General features: G+C 43.8%; 1 protein-coding gene across 14 annotated transcripts in view; it reads left to right on the top strand.

The window, feature by feature from the left end:
- Window positions 1-14,649, top strand: part of PPFIBP2 (PPFIA binding protein 2) — a 302,451-nt gene that overhangs the window by 236,201 nt on the left and 51,601 nt on the right. For all 14 annotated transcript variants that reach the window (XM_063944500.1, XM_063944499.1, XM_063944498.1 and 11 more), the window contains 3 exons: window positions 1,706-1,767; window positions 2,725-2,800; window positions 12,818-12,924. In XM_063944500.1, coding sequence (XP_063800570.1) covers window positions 1,706-1,767; window positions 2,725-2,800; window positions 12,818-12,924 — 245 coding nt within the window. The remainder of the gene's footprint in view (window positions 1-1,705; window positions 1,768-2,724; window positions 2,801-12,817; window positions 12,925-14,649) is intronic.

Here is a 14,649-nt window from a genome sequence, read left to right as displayed (position 1 = left end):
GGGCCATATCATCACTTCCAGGACTCCTTGTTCTTATTTATGCTGAAAATAGTTCTTAATGACATTAATGGTATGTTTGGGGTCATTGTCCTACTTCAGAATAAATTGGGAGCCAATCAGACGCCTCCCTGATCGTATTGCATGATGTATAAGTACCTGCCAGTATTTCTCAGCATTGAGGACACCATTAATTCTGACCAAATCCCCAACTGCACTTGCTGAAATGCAGCCCCAAACGTGCAAGGAACCTCCATCATGCTCCATTGTTGCCTGCAGACAGTCATTATTGTAATACTTCCCAGCCCATTGGTGAACATACTGCCTTCTTTTATGTCAAATTTTGAGTCATCAGTCCAGAGCGTCTGCTGCCATTTTTCTGTATCCCAGTTCCTATGTTTTTGTGCATAGTTGAGTTACTTGGCCTTGTTTCCACATCAAAGATATAGCTTTTTGGCCACAATTCTTCCATAAAGGCCACTACTGACCAGACTTCTCTGAACAGTAGATGGGTGCAAATAGACGATATCGATGCGTCAATTGGCACATTTTGTGCAGATTGTGCATGTTTTATGCACGATTACGATGTGATGCGCAGCCTCGTGGGTCGCACGTCGCATCAAATGATCATACGTGCAGCCCATATTATCCGTCGTAATCGTATACACATTGTACCATGTTTGATGTACATACGATGCATCGTACGATTTTGAGGAGCATTTCACTGGATGTTTTTTAATTTTTATTTTTTTGGTGAGGCACACCATCGTTTGTTTATTGACCGTCGTGTGTCCAGAGCTGCCGGGGGAATTGAAGGGAAATCATGCCTGGAATCGGATTGGATGCCAGCCGTCCTGGTGTATGGCCAGCATAAAACAGGGATTTTTTTTTCTGATGTTTTAGGGAAGTTTTAGCCGTTTAAGTTATGTGGTTATAGTAAATGTGCTTGTTGCATTTGGGAAGTGGTTTAAAACATGGACAAAAGTTGGGTGTCAGGGTCTGTTATGTGTGCCTGTCTTACATCTGGTGCGCATGCTGCAATTGTAGACCAGAACGTATGAAAAAAGGTTGACATGAGTTTTCTCCGTCAAGTGACCGGAAACCCCAATTAGTGTATTGCGTCCCCTTGCATGGCTTGCTTTGCTCGCCATGCTGCGGGCAAGGTGCCTCGCCCCGCTACCACTTTGCTCGGAACAGTTTACCATTCACAATCGTAGTCCACGTTGGATCGTAAAGTATGAAAAAGTAATTTAAAAAATGTAAAAAACTAATGTCGACCTTTTTTCTTGTCGACCTTGTTGATGTCGACCAATGGGTGTCGACATAATTGGTGTAGACCTAGAGTCTGGATACCGTTTGTAGGAGGCATACACTACTTTGGCGTGCCAAAACTCCTTTTGGCTTTAGCGGATTGTCACAAATGAGGGTTTAATCTTCCTAAAGATATTGCTTTCTTTGTGCAAGAAATGGGCCATTTGCTGGAAGACATTGTTTTATTGTATTTTATGTAACACACCATTGCAAATCTCACTTTATGGTATTTAATTGTGCTGCTTTGTTGTCCTGGAAATCTGTGCGTTCAGCAAATATAATCACCAAATTCTATGATTACTTTTGATTCTACCAATTGTGTTTTGTTTTTGTTTTCCCCCCCGCAATCATGAAAAATGCCAAAGGAATAACAACCCTTCATCTCTCTGACCTACAGATCATGAAGTGCAGCGGCTACAGTTGGGAATGGAGACTCTGTTGGCTGCAAATGAAGAAAAGGTGACGGCACCAGGAATGTATTTCCAGTATAGCCCATCTAGGCATCTGCTTAAGGCATCACTGTCTAAGGGTAGCGCAAGAGTTGATGTTTAAGGGGTCTATTTACTGAGCCTTGGATGGAGATAAAGTGGATGGAGATAACGTTCCAGCCAATCGTCTCCCATCCTGTGACATGGCAGCTAGGATCCGATTGGCTGGTACTTTATCTCCGTCCACATTATCTCCATCCAAGGCTTAGTAAATAGACCCCTTAGTTCTTTGTGCCTTTCGGCAATACAAATGGGGAGCCCAGTGAAGATCCATTATAAGACTGGTGGAACTTTTGACCTGGGATCTGGGTTCCTTTTAACAAAGCAGAATATTGGATGTTGCCAAATCCTGGTGCGCCTTGTTTGTCTGATGTGGCTGTACAGAGCTAATGATACATGGAATAGTATTTCAAAGCGCTATATTCAGGCACAACACAGTGCGCTATGCACAATGGTAATGATGACGACTGGTATGAAACACTACTTAAGGATAGGGTTGGTGTGGTCGCATAGATGCATATACCTCGGTGTTCACATTTTTCTGTGTATTAAGACCACTCACATTCCCAGACAATACTGTTTAATTACTACGACACTTCACTAAGGTAATAGCTGAAGTACTCAAAACCCAGCTATGGTGTAACCATTACCCAACCTAGTGTGTATAAAAAAGCAATACACAATATAGCATACTGTAACAACCCCAACTAGATCAAATACCTATACTCCCAATGCCGCCTACAGTTAATGTGAAACTCTTCTAAACATTAACTGCAACTGAGGGTTTTAATAAATCCTGTATTTCATTACATAGAATCCTATTTGTTTAGTTTAGTTTTGTTGTTAGGACAAGGCGTGCAAATAAATGTACTGGATTGCTTGTGGGTAATGCTGTATTATTCTAATAAGTTTCATATTTACTTCGTAGGACCTTCGGATAGAAGAACTCACGTTGCTGCTAAACCAATATAGACGGGTGAAGAACTTTGTGATGGCAACACATGGTAAAGTATTCTTACCCATGATAAGGGTGACAGGGTTTCTGAAAGTGTTTCCTGCACATGTACTGCCTAATTTCCATGTAGTGTATATCTAGGGTCTTCTTTATCTAGAAAGCATGTGACGTAGGGTGCTTCAGAGTTATTGCGTGCGTTATCTAGAATGCATGTGACGTAGGGTGCTTCAGGGTTATTGGGTGCATTTATCTAGAATGCATGTGACGTAGGGTTCTTCAGAGTTATTGCGTGCGTTATCTAGAATGCATGTGACGTAGGGTGCTTCAGAGTTATTGGGTGCGTTTATCTAGAATGCATTGTGACGTAGGGTGCTTCAGAGTTATTGGGTGCATTTATCTGGAATGCATGTGACGTAGGGTGCTTCAGGGTTATTGGGTGCGTTTATCTAGAATGCATGTGACGTAGGGTGCTTCAGGGTTATTGGGTGCATTTATCTAGAATGCATGTGACGTAGGGTGCTTCAGGGTTATTGGGTGCATTTATCTAGAATGCATGTGACGTAGGGTGCTTCAGAGTTGTTGGGTGCGTTTATCTAGAATGCATTGTGACGTAGGGTGCTTCAGTGTTATTGCGTACGTTATCTAGAATGCATGTGACGTAGGGTGCTTCAGGGTTATTGGGTGCATTTATCTGGAATGCATGTGATGTAGGGTGCTTCAGAGTTATTGGGTGCATTTATCTAGAATGCATGTGACGTAGGGTGCTTCAGAGTTGTTGGGTGCGTTTATCTAGAATGCATTGTGACGTAGGGTGCTTCAGTGTTATTGCGTACGTTATCTAGAATGCATGTGACGTAGGGTGCTTCAGGGTTATTGCGTGCGTTATCTAGAATGCATGTGACGTAGGGTGCTTCAGGGTTGTTGGGTGCGTTTATCTAGAATGCATTGTGACTTAGGGTGCTTCAGGGTTATTGGGTGCGTTTATCTAGAATGCATTGTGACATAGGGTGCTTCAGAGTTATTGGGTGCGTTTATCTAGAATGCATTGTGACGTAGGGTGCTTCAGAGTTATTGGGTGCATTTATCTGGAATGCATGTGACGTAGGGTGCTTCAGGGTTATTGGGTGCGTTTATCTAGAATGCATTGTGACGTAGGGTGCTTCAGGGTTATTGGGTGCGTTTATCTAGAATGCATTGTGACGTAGGGTGCTTCAGTTATTGGGTGCGTTTATCTAGAATGCATGTGACGTAGGGTGCTTCAGAGTTATTGGGTGCATTTATCTAGAATGCATTGTGACGTAGGGTGCTTCAGAGTTATTGGGTGCATTTATCTGGAATGCATGTGCCGTAGGGTGCTTCAGAGTTATTGGGTGCGTTTACCTAGAATGCATTGTGACGTAGGGTGCTTCAGAGTTATTGGGTGCATTTATCTAGAATGCATTGTGACGTAGGGTGCTTCAGAGTTATTGGGCGCATTTATCTAGAATGCATTGTGACGTAGGGTGCTTCAGGGTTATTGGGTGCGTTTATCTAGAATGCATTGTGACGTAGGGTGCTTCAGGGTTATTGGGTGCATTTGTCAAGAGTTTGAGCACATAATTGATTGTATTCTACATCTTCTGCAAGTCACTGTGTGGCCTGATTATTGGCCAGTCCGATCATCAGAATATTGACAGCAGCAGGAGATACATGTGCTGATATTGTGGGGGCAGTGTCTTGTCCATTCATGTGTATACAGTATGATGGAGAGGACAGGGCTGCATGTGACAGGCAGTGACATGATATGAGGAGATAATGGAGGTAAGCCGCAGACTTGAGAGTTAGTGGGTGGAACAGAAACTCTGAACAGCACAGTACTGATGTAAGGCTTCGGTCGCACTGATACAGGAACGCACATCTGTATAAATTCAAGTTCATACATATAACTTGTTTATCTGAAATTTGGAGGGTGGAAATACAGATGGAGCCCTGCTCATCTATCCCTTTCATAGGATTTACTGAGCCAGTGCTGTCAGACTTAATCCCCTGCTGTAATGACTTAATCCCCTGCTGTATTGTTCTCTCTGTATTGTATTGCAGCTGAGAATAATAGATGAAAGACTTATGCTAATAAACCTTGGTGCACCTAGGCGCAACACAAGAATGAGAGATGAGCAAGGCTAAATCTGTAGATCATTTGATAATAATCCATATATTTACCCATGGCAAACTAATTATGCACGGAGCATCTTCACCCTGCAGATTTGCAATGACATCAGTGGTTGACGCCCCATGCGTGATGCCATGAATCCACCAATTATACAGCACATTTGACACTGTATCTTGGAGTATCTTGACTTAGCAAGCCATTCACTCAGATGTTTGACACTTCAGGAAAGTGCTTGTAACTTTGACCAATATATGAATAATTTGCTGTGTCCTGCATGGTAACCAGTTCTGCTATTTCCTTATATCGATGCAGAACACATTGCTAGAGACCTCTCTTGTTTACATTCCTAATATCTACATTAATACTGATAGCAGTGAACATACCGTATTCCTTCTGCAGAGACCTCAGTTTGGCAGAGCCAGATCCTTTTGGTGATTGGCTGTCTTACACTTTGACATAGGAGCCCCCTATTTTAGGACTGTCGCATAAGAGAATAATAATTTGCTGATAATCTGTACAGTTCAATCTCTACATAATCTGTACAGATAATCTCTATCAACGTAGAGCCTATTTATGTACACTAAATAATGGTATTTCTTTTAATATGAAGATCATTGAATTTTGCTCAGTAACTAGAGCATTGTGTATTGGGGTTGCGTTTATGTGACCAGCGGTCAACCCGTGTATTGTACTTTCCTGTAAAACTATTCCCATAAGCACAATACAGAAGTAATGGGGACATTTACTAAGCAGTGATAAGAGTGGAGAAGTGAGCCAGTGGAGAAATGTCCATGGCAACCAATCAGCACTGAAGTAACATCTATAATTTGCATAAAATGTCTATCATAGACTGTTCTTCATTCATGCGCATACACCAACATCCATAAAGAAATAACTGACACTGACACCAGGATATGTTTGCCAATAAAATTGTCAGCTTTTATTAACCAAATGGTATGGTGGCAAGGAGGGACGGCCTATTTAAATGTCCCTATTTATTCTACCCTTTTAACTGTGGCTGATAACAACACAAGAGGAGGCAAGGGCCCAACTTCAGCCCGGCCTCCATCGCATAACAAATGGGGGTTATTAAGGGCCCAATTTCAGCCCAGCCCCCATACATCCCAAGGGGAGGCTCTTAAGGGGCCCAATTTCAGCCCAGCCCCCCACTCATCACAAGGGGCCACCATGGGCCATTTGCCACCCCTTGTGTTCTTTCTCCTTATCGGGAATACCGTGGCCAACTCTCCACTCAAGGTATTCCCCAACTTCAACCCAAAGGTGCTCAGGTGTGTACAAACTCCACCGGAGACCGAAGCCCACCTGGTCCGATGGAACTCCGGCCCCGTAATGTATCAAACTCCACCACCTTCACATCTCCTGAGCACCTATAAAACTCTTTAAATTACAGCCACAATTTAAGGCCGTCCCAACCCGCCAAGCCGACACCAATAATAAACTCCTCAAGGGCGGGTGGGTGGGTCAATTTTCACTGAGGAAAAAGGGAGGGAGAACCTAATCAGTCCTCTCCTTATAAGGCCTAAGCCCCTCCCATCACCAGACTCCTCAGTCACCTCATAGGCCCATCGTTACCATGGATACTACCACTTCTCCAGCTGCTTCATTCAGCCTGCTATTCAGAATTTTATGTCACTACAGCCATATAAAATGTCCTCCGTTCTCTTAAAATGTCTATCATAGACTGTTCTTCATTCATGCGCATACACCAACATCCATAAAGAAATAACTGACACTGACACCAGGATATGTTTGCCAATAAAATTGTCAGCTTTTATTAACCAAATGGTATGGTGGCAAGGAGGGACGGCCTATTTAAATGTCCCTATTTATTCTACCCTTTTAACTGTGGCTGATAACAACACAAGAGGAGGCAAGGGCCCAACTTCAGCCCGGCCTCCATCGCATAACAAATGGGGGTTATTAAGGGCCCAATTTCAGCCCAGCCCCCATACATCCCAAGGGGAGGCTCTTAAGGGGCCCAATTTCAGCCCAGCCCCCCACTCATCACAAGGGGCCACCATGGGCCATTTGCCACCCCTTGTGTTCTTTCTCCTTATCGGGAATACCGTGGCCAACTCTCCACTCAAGGTATTCCCCAACTTCAACCCAAAGGTGCTCAGGTGTGTACAAACTCCACCGGAGACCGAAGCCCACCTGGTCCGATGGAACTCCGGCCCCGTAATGTATCAAACTCCACCACCTTCACATCTCCTGAGCACCTATAAAACTCTTTAAATTACAGCCACAATTTAAGGCCGTCCCAACCCGCCACAGTTTCAACGAAACCCCGCCACCATACCTCTACCTTACAACTAACCTTAACTACTCCTAAAACCCCTCAACCTATCAATAAAACTCCTGAGAAAAAATTGCTAACCACAAATCACCCATAAAAATTTCAATGCCCCTCAAATTCAGATGGACACCATCGGCCATATAAAGATGAGGAGCAGAAACTGAAATTGAGGGATGTGGGACCACAAACCCCCAATTCTCGCTAACAGCTCTGCCAACCACAGAATTGATCCGGCGCCGGATCAACTCAATGGCAGCGGGTCTGTCTGCACCCCTCCACACTAAACGAGGGATTATCTCCGACCAACCTACACTCAAAAAACACAACCTGTTCTGAAGACTAACTACATCCCTAACTATGGTTTTCCGAAGATCTAAACCAGACCTCCTGGTCAGATCATTCCCAGCAACATGGAACACCACCCTCAGGGGGTATCCCGACCTCTCCACTTGCTGCCAAAAAAGCGGGATGACTTGCTCCCACCGAAGTCCCCTCACTCCAAACCATCTGACCAGATTAGCTTCCGGGGACTGAAGGCACTCAACACCAGACCTTTCACCATAATAAATGTATGAGTGCCCCATGATCCAAATCGGACACCCATCCAAGCGCAAATCTGAAAATACAAAAGCATTCACAAATCTTATTGAACAAAAAACCCCTAAAACAAAATCTTGCAACAACATAACCCCAAAAACATCCCTTTAAAATCTTGCTAAAATGGTTTAACATTTTTTTTTTTTTTTTTTTTACATATTTTAATTTGGCCTCTAATGTGATTATTTTTTGAAGAGAATTGTTCTCCTTTTACAAAGGGAGTTAGATAAGGGGGGGGGGGGGGATCAGACTTGACGAGAGGCGAAAAACACACCTGCCAGGCGGGTTTGAATCCCCCAGGCTTAAGGCACCTGACAGGATAAAAAATTCCTCAAGACCCCCAAATATGGCGAGTGGCTGAAACCTCAAGTCTGATTTTCTTTCTTTTTTTTTTTTTAAAAACAGGTCAAAACCTGATATATTTCCGAAATACATCAGACTTCCACCTTCCCAAGGCTCTAATTTTCCCGTTCGAACAGCCTTCCGCAGCTGCTGTTGTCGCCGCACCTATTCGAAACGAATGGGTACCATATCTCGATACCAGCAAACCCATCGCGCAAATACAACGTTCCATCACCCGTCTAAATTGAAATTGAGTCACCGGCATACCATCCAAATGCTGCAACCATGGACCTGGCACATCAGACCTTGTCTTCGAATAAATCCTCGCCAAAGACACAGGACAAATCTCTATGTTATTAACACAATTCAAAACAACCCAACAACCTTTGCCCAATTGGTCCGTTTTGGAACGTTGTACTTTGCACCATAAGCTTCCCTCTTCCAATGACACGTGTTCACGAAGCATAGGTGACCTTGCTGATTTCGAAGCAGCCACCAGTTCACTGACTCTAAAGGCCCCAAAAAAGGCCATGACGAAACACAATGTAAATAAAAGTGTTTCGTAATTAGATGCACAGACATCCTGCAACACGACCGCCATGCGCCGCAATATTGAAATAGTTCTTGGTCTACGTGCATCTTGTACAGGGGACATAACTCGAGTCCAACCTTTAAAAATCTTTGCTCGAAAGAAAGATTTAGTAAAATCATGCCGGCCATAAAGTCTCAAGAAATAAGAAAGAGCAGACAGTAAACGTGTTACGAACCCTCTTGGTCTGCCTGCTCTAAAACATTCCCACACCTAATCCAATAACATTGCGTAATCGGTCTTACCTTGATCTTGATGCAGGCGCACATATCTTTCCCACTCTCCCATGGCATTTTTGTACCCTCGAAGAGTGGAGGGAGCCAGGGCTCGAAAAGCTAAGCCCTCCAATCCGGGCGAATAACCTGCCAGGCATAAAACGGGCAAGGGTCACCAGATACCTTCGCATCCGGAGCTAGCACCCTAAACCTGTGACACTAGAACGCGATAGCGCATCTGCCACTTCGTTTCCAATGCCCGGAACATGCTTAACGCAAGTTACTAGTGAGACCCCTTTCCACCCAAAATTTTTTGCCATGGGGCAGAGAACAATCTCCCTAAAACATGCTACTGGAAATGATGAATGCTAAATTAATCGTAATTAACCTGAAATTTTTTTAAGAACAACCCCAACTGTGAAAAATTAAATAAGGCAAAGGAGGGCAACTAAAAAGACCTACTATCCTACCCAATGCAACTACTTTATAAATTTTTTTTTTTTTTTTTTTTTATTTTAAACTGTAAACTGCAAGCCCCACGTTAATTGTAAACCTGTTAACTTAACTGGAGCAAGTGCCTTACTTGGACACTGCCGCGGCTGGGATTCGTTGATCCTGCTTTTGCCAACTACCTCTTCCACTAACTGTTTGCTGGCAGTTTTTTATGGGATGTGTTCCTTCACAGCGGATACAAGCATGACGAAAACGACACTTGAACCCTAGGGTACATTGACTATTATTGAAGGCATAGCACTTGCCTGCCCGATTCTTACCCAACAACCATTTATTGCTGGAATTACCTTGTTTGTCCACCAGACCCTCTAAACCACTCTTAAGAGGCTGGGTAACATCTACAAAAATCTCCACATCTTTTTTACCAAAATCCATAATCTCCTTCCCATTTTGTTTTCTCCGAAACTCCTCATCATAGGACCTCCAAGCTGTCCCGCGCCCGGATCTGGCCAATTCGTGTAGCAAATACATATATTTAATAATGTTCATGTGCTCCTGAGGCCTGTATTCCAAATAACAGGCTGCAAAGATAAGCATGCCCTTCTGCCAGTTAGAGTAAGACTTATAAGCCTCCTCACCTATACCTGATTTCTTTTTCGCCTCTTCTAATGCTTTTCTCCCTTTGCTGGTTAAAGCAAATATATTAACGAATTTTCCTAGTCTAATACGCTCCCTAATTCTAGGTCGAACTCCTCTCAACACTGCAGTATTAGCGCATTGCAAAGAATCCTCAGGACCCTCCTCCGAGGACATACTGGAGCTACTATGTCTGCGCCTCCTTTTATTTTTTCCCTTGCAACCCCTGCATCTGCTATCACATGAACCCGTGGACTCAGAGGAAGAAGTAGATGAGTCCCTGTGCCCTCTGCGCCTATGCTTACGCTTTTTTGACGCTTTTTTACCACATACTTTATCTGTGACTGCTCCCCTGTTACCTGACCCTACCGCTGAATCATTCTGGCGCGCTGCAGGGTGCACCATCGACTCACCATAAAGACCACCCTCGTCCAGGGCAGATTCTACCACCGCAGCTGATTCCCCAGAATCGTCCTGCACCTCAGGTGCTGCAAGGGACTCCTCTGTAGAAAAGCAAGGAGAAACATCTACCAAAAATTCACTAACATTCATATTGCCCCTATTACCTCCACCCGATCTGGCCTGTAAAACAGCCGCCCCTGATTCATCAACTCCATCCCTCTGCAAATCGGCAGGATTCTGCCCCCACAAAAAATTCCTTTCAGCATTATTGGCATTCAGCACCGGGACCAGCGCTGATATAACCGAGGTGCATATAGACGCTACCTCAGACGAATTGAATCCAGCTCCATTACCTCCCAAGCATACCGCATGAGCATCAGATCTCCCCGGTACTGTGCCCCTCATACCACGTAGCTCCCCTGTTCCTTTTTTACTCCTAATATTACCCGTGGAGGGCCTTACAAGCTGTCTTCCCGCATTACTAATACCCAATGTGCTCGCGCCCTGTCCCGCTACAACCGTGTCAGCGCTGTTGTTTATATCACTAACCGATCTCATTGTAATGCCACTATTGGGTGCCCCCTCTCCTTGCACCGACTCATGAAATCTTGTACATCTCCCAATGTGCTCACCTCTATTAAGAATCGAACTTCTTCGACCACCTCTGGCAGCCACGGACCCCCGCGGGCCCACGGGGCGACCGCGGCGTACCTCCGGCACATGAACTCCTGAGGTAACACCTCGGGATGTTAATATTCTCCTTAACACCCCGCTCGACGACTCCCCCGTCGCTCCCACACTTCGCGACATGTTATTCACGGAAACTGGTTCCTTTGAGAAGTTTCTAGAATTGTCACTCACAACAGCAGCTCGTGTCACAGACTCGCTACTGACCCGGCCTCTGCGTGACGCACCTTCGCCCGCCAAAAGCCTCTCAGGTGGTCGAGCCCGACCCCTGGTGGCGACATTCCCCACATTATTTCTAACCTGACTTCTTGTCTGTACTGACCTCTGCTGCCCACTACCTGACACTAAGCCAGCAGCATCCCTTACCCCACTGTCGATAAAACGAACAGGGGGACGCACAGCACGACTGGGCCTCGGCATGTTAAAAGATAGGAAAGATAAATAAGAGAAAGTTCAAGAATAAAAGGAGGATGAAAAGCTTAAAGATTAGTAAAGATGGAAAGGAAATGAGAAGAAAAACACCACAAAATCACAAATAATACACAATACAGTACAACAAATGCAGAGCACTTCACTGTTCAATTTTCACTGAGGAAAAAGGGAGGGAGAACCTAATCAGTCCTCTCCTTATAAGGCCTAAGCCCCTCCCATCACCAGACTCCTCAGTCACCTCATAGGCCCATCGTTACCATGGATACTACCACTTCTCCAGCTGCTTCATTCAGCCTGCTATTCAGAATTTTATGTCACTACAGCCATATAAAATGTCCTCCGTTCTCTTACTGTAAAATGATAGAGCCGCTGATTGGTTGATGGGGCAATTTCTCCACTGGCTCACTTCTCCGCTCTAATCACTGCTTAGTAAATGTCCCCCTTAGTCTCCGTTACCGAGCTTTGACTGCACACAGCTCTGTCATTTAGTTTTGCTGTTCTCCTGCAAGTCTTAAAATAAGCAGCAGGCTTGTGCATTCCAGCAGTTTCCAAACACCGTTCCAGCAAGTTAACAGTTTTATAACTTGGGACATTAGCAGCATTTACATATGTCTTGCATGTGTTTACTATTTGCTGCTGCTTATTGGAAGAAATGAGAACTTCATGGTTTGCGTTAGTTACTTAGGATACGTATGAGAGTCTACATTCTAATGTTTATTATCACAGTATGACACAGCTCCAACCATTCACTATGGAGATTGTGTAATTGTGCTTCTAAATAGTGTTTTTAGCCATTGTACAGTATATACTAGGGGTAGGCTATATGCGGCACTCCAGCTGCTGAAAAACTACACATCCCAGCATGCCTTGACACAGTTTTGCACAAAGGGCATGCTAAAACTGTGACAGGGCATGCTGGGATATATAGTTCCACGGCAGCTGGTGTGCCAGATGTGACCTGTGTTGTATGTTTTATGGATGCCCCATTTGCCGCACTGTCCGTTGCGTCAGATGACTGTGTCGCCTTAAATCTTATTTTATTTGGACTAATTTCAATGTCTCTTTAATCTGGAAATGTTTTCTACTGAGAATATTTTATCCTCTTGTATTATCCAATAAGGTTATTTCACTAAAAGTTGTTTAATTTTTCGTTTTAAACACAAATGAATAAATCAACCTATTGGATAGCTGAGGTATGTCTCTTTATGCCTCTGTTTTGGCATTACATTTTTATAATTTCATTTAAGGCTCTTCTGAAAGAATACTGTCCGCATGCAGTGAAGATGAAGTTGAATCTACAATTAAGAAAATAATTCCAAGAAATAATCAGTCTATGGAGCTACTAAACTCAGAGGTAATATATAGTGTGTGCTGTGTTCACTTTGATTTGGTGCCCAGTCATTTGTTTGGGCCAGATAATTGTAAGTTTGAAATAAACCAGATACTTATTTGTGCAGCCTACAAACCACGGGGGTAATTCAGAGTTGATCGTAGATATGCTAAATTTAGCACATCTACAAACATTTACTCTGACATGCGGGGGGACGTCCAACACAGGGCTAGTCCGCCCTGCATGTCATGCCCACCCATTTTTCTAACCCAGCCTGTGACATGCCGGTTAGTAGCTGGTACTTTATCTCCATTCACTTTATCTCCATCCTAAGCTTATGTCATGTTAAATACAGAAAGGAGGATCACAAATTATATGTGATCTAAGGTGTGGTTAGGTTATTACCTGCAGGAATAATCACCAATGATGTGTTCAAGTGACTGTGTGTGTATGTATGTATGTATGTATGTATGTATGTATGTGTGTGTGTATATATATATATATATATATATATATATATATATATATATATACTGCTCAAAAAAGTATTTTAAGCATGAGGAATGCCACATGTACCAATAACAAAGGGTTTTATATTCTCTTATGTACTAATAGTAAGTGTGTGTCATACATACATTTGACTGAAACATTAAGACCTACTTCAGAGCTGTCCATAAATGTAAATAGAACTTTCTTATATACACTGCTCAAAAAAATAAAGGGAACACTAAAATAACACATCCTAGATCTGAATGAATTAAATATTCTTATTAAATACTTTGTTCTTTACATAGTTGAATGTGCTGACAACAAAATCACTCAAAAATTATCAATGGAAATCAAATTTATTAACCCATGGAGGTCTGGATTTGAAGTCACCCTCAAAATTAAAGTGTAAAAACACACTACAGGCTGATCCAACTTTGATGTAATGTCCTTAAAACAAGTCAAAATGAGGCTCAGTAGTGTGTGTGGCCTCCACGTGCCTGTATGACCTCCCTACAACTCACACAAGTGGCTCAGGTAGTGCAGCTCATCCAGGATGGCACATCAATGCGAGCTGTGGCAAGAAGGGCTGTGTCTGTCAGCGTAGTGTCCAGAGCATGGAGGCGCTACCAGGAGACAGGCCAGTACATCAGGAGATGTGGAGGAGGCTGTAGGAGGGCAACAACCCAGCAGCAGGACCGCTACCTCCGCCTTTGTGCAAGGAGGAACAGGAGGAGCACTGCCAGAGCCCTGCAAAATGACCTCCTGCAAGCCACAAATGTGCATGTGTCTACTCAAACGATCAGAAACAGACTCCATGAGGGTGGTATGAGGGCCCGACGTCCACAGGTGGGGGTTGTGCTTACAGCCCAACACCGTGCAGGACGTTTGGCATTTGCCAGAGAACACCAAGATTGGCAAATTCACCACTGGCGCCCTGTGCTCTTCACAGATGAAAGCAGGTTCTCACTGAGCACATGTGACAGACGTGACTGGAGATGCCAAGAAGAACGTTCTGCTGCCTGCAACATCCTCCAGGATGACCGGTTTGGCAGTGGGTCAGTAATGGTGTGGGGTGGCATTTCTTTTGGGGGGCCACACAGCCTCCAGAAGTTATAAATACTGATAAGAGGGAGAATTGTATATTGTCCAAAATACAAAATTATCTGTGGCCTGGATCCTGACATTACCATTGTAAAGGGGGATTACATTTCTACATCAAAAGCAGATATTACCAAGCTCTGGACATTGAGGGCTGATAAG

The sequence above is a fragment of the Pseudophryne corroboree genome, chromosome 11 (genome assembly GCF_028390025.1).
Source record: "Pseudophryne corroboree isolate aPseCor3 chromosome 11, aPseCor3.hap2, whole genome shotgun sequence".
Taxonomy (NCBI): Eukaryota; Metazoa; Chordata; class Amphibia; order Anura; family Myobatrachidae; genus Pseudophryne; species Pseudophryne corroboree.
This window is presented reverse-complemented; position numbering and strand designations above follow the sequence as displayed.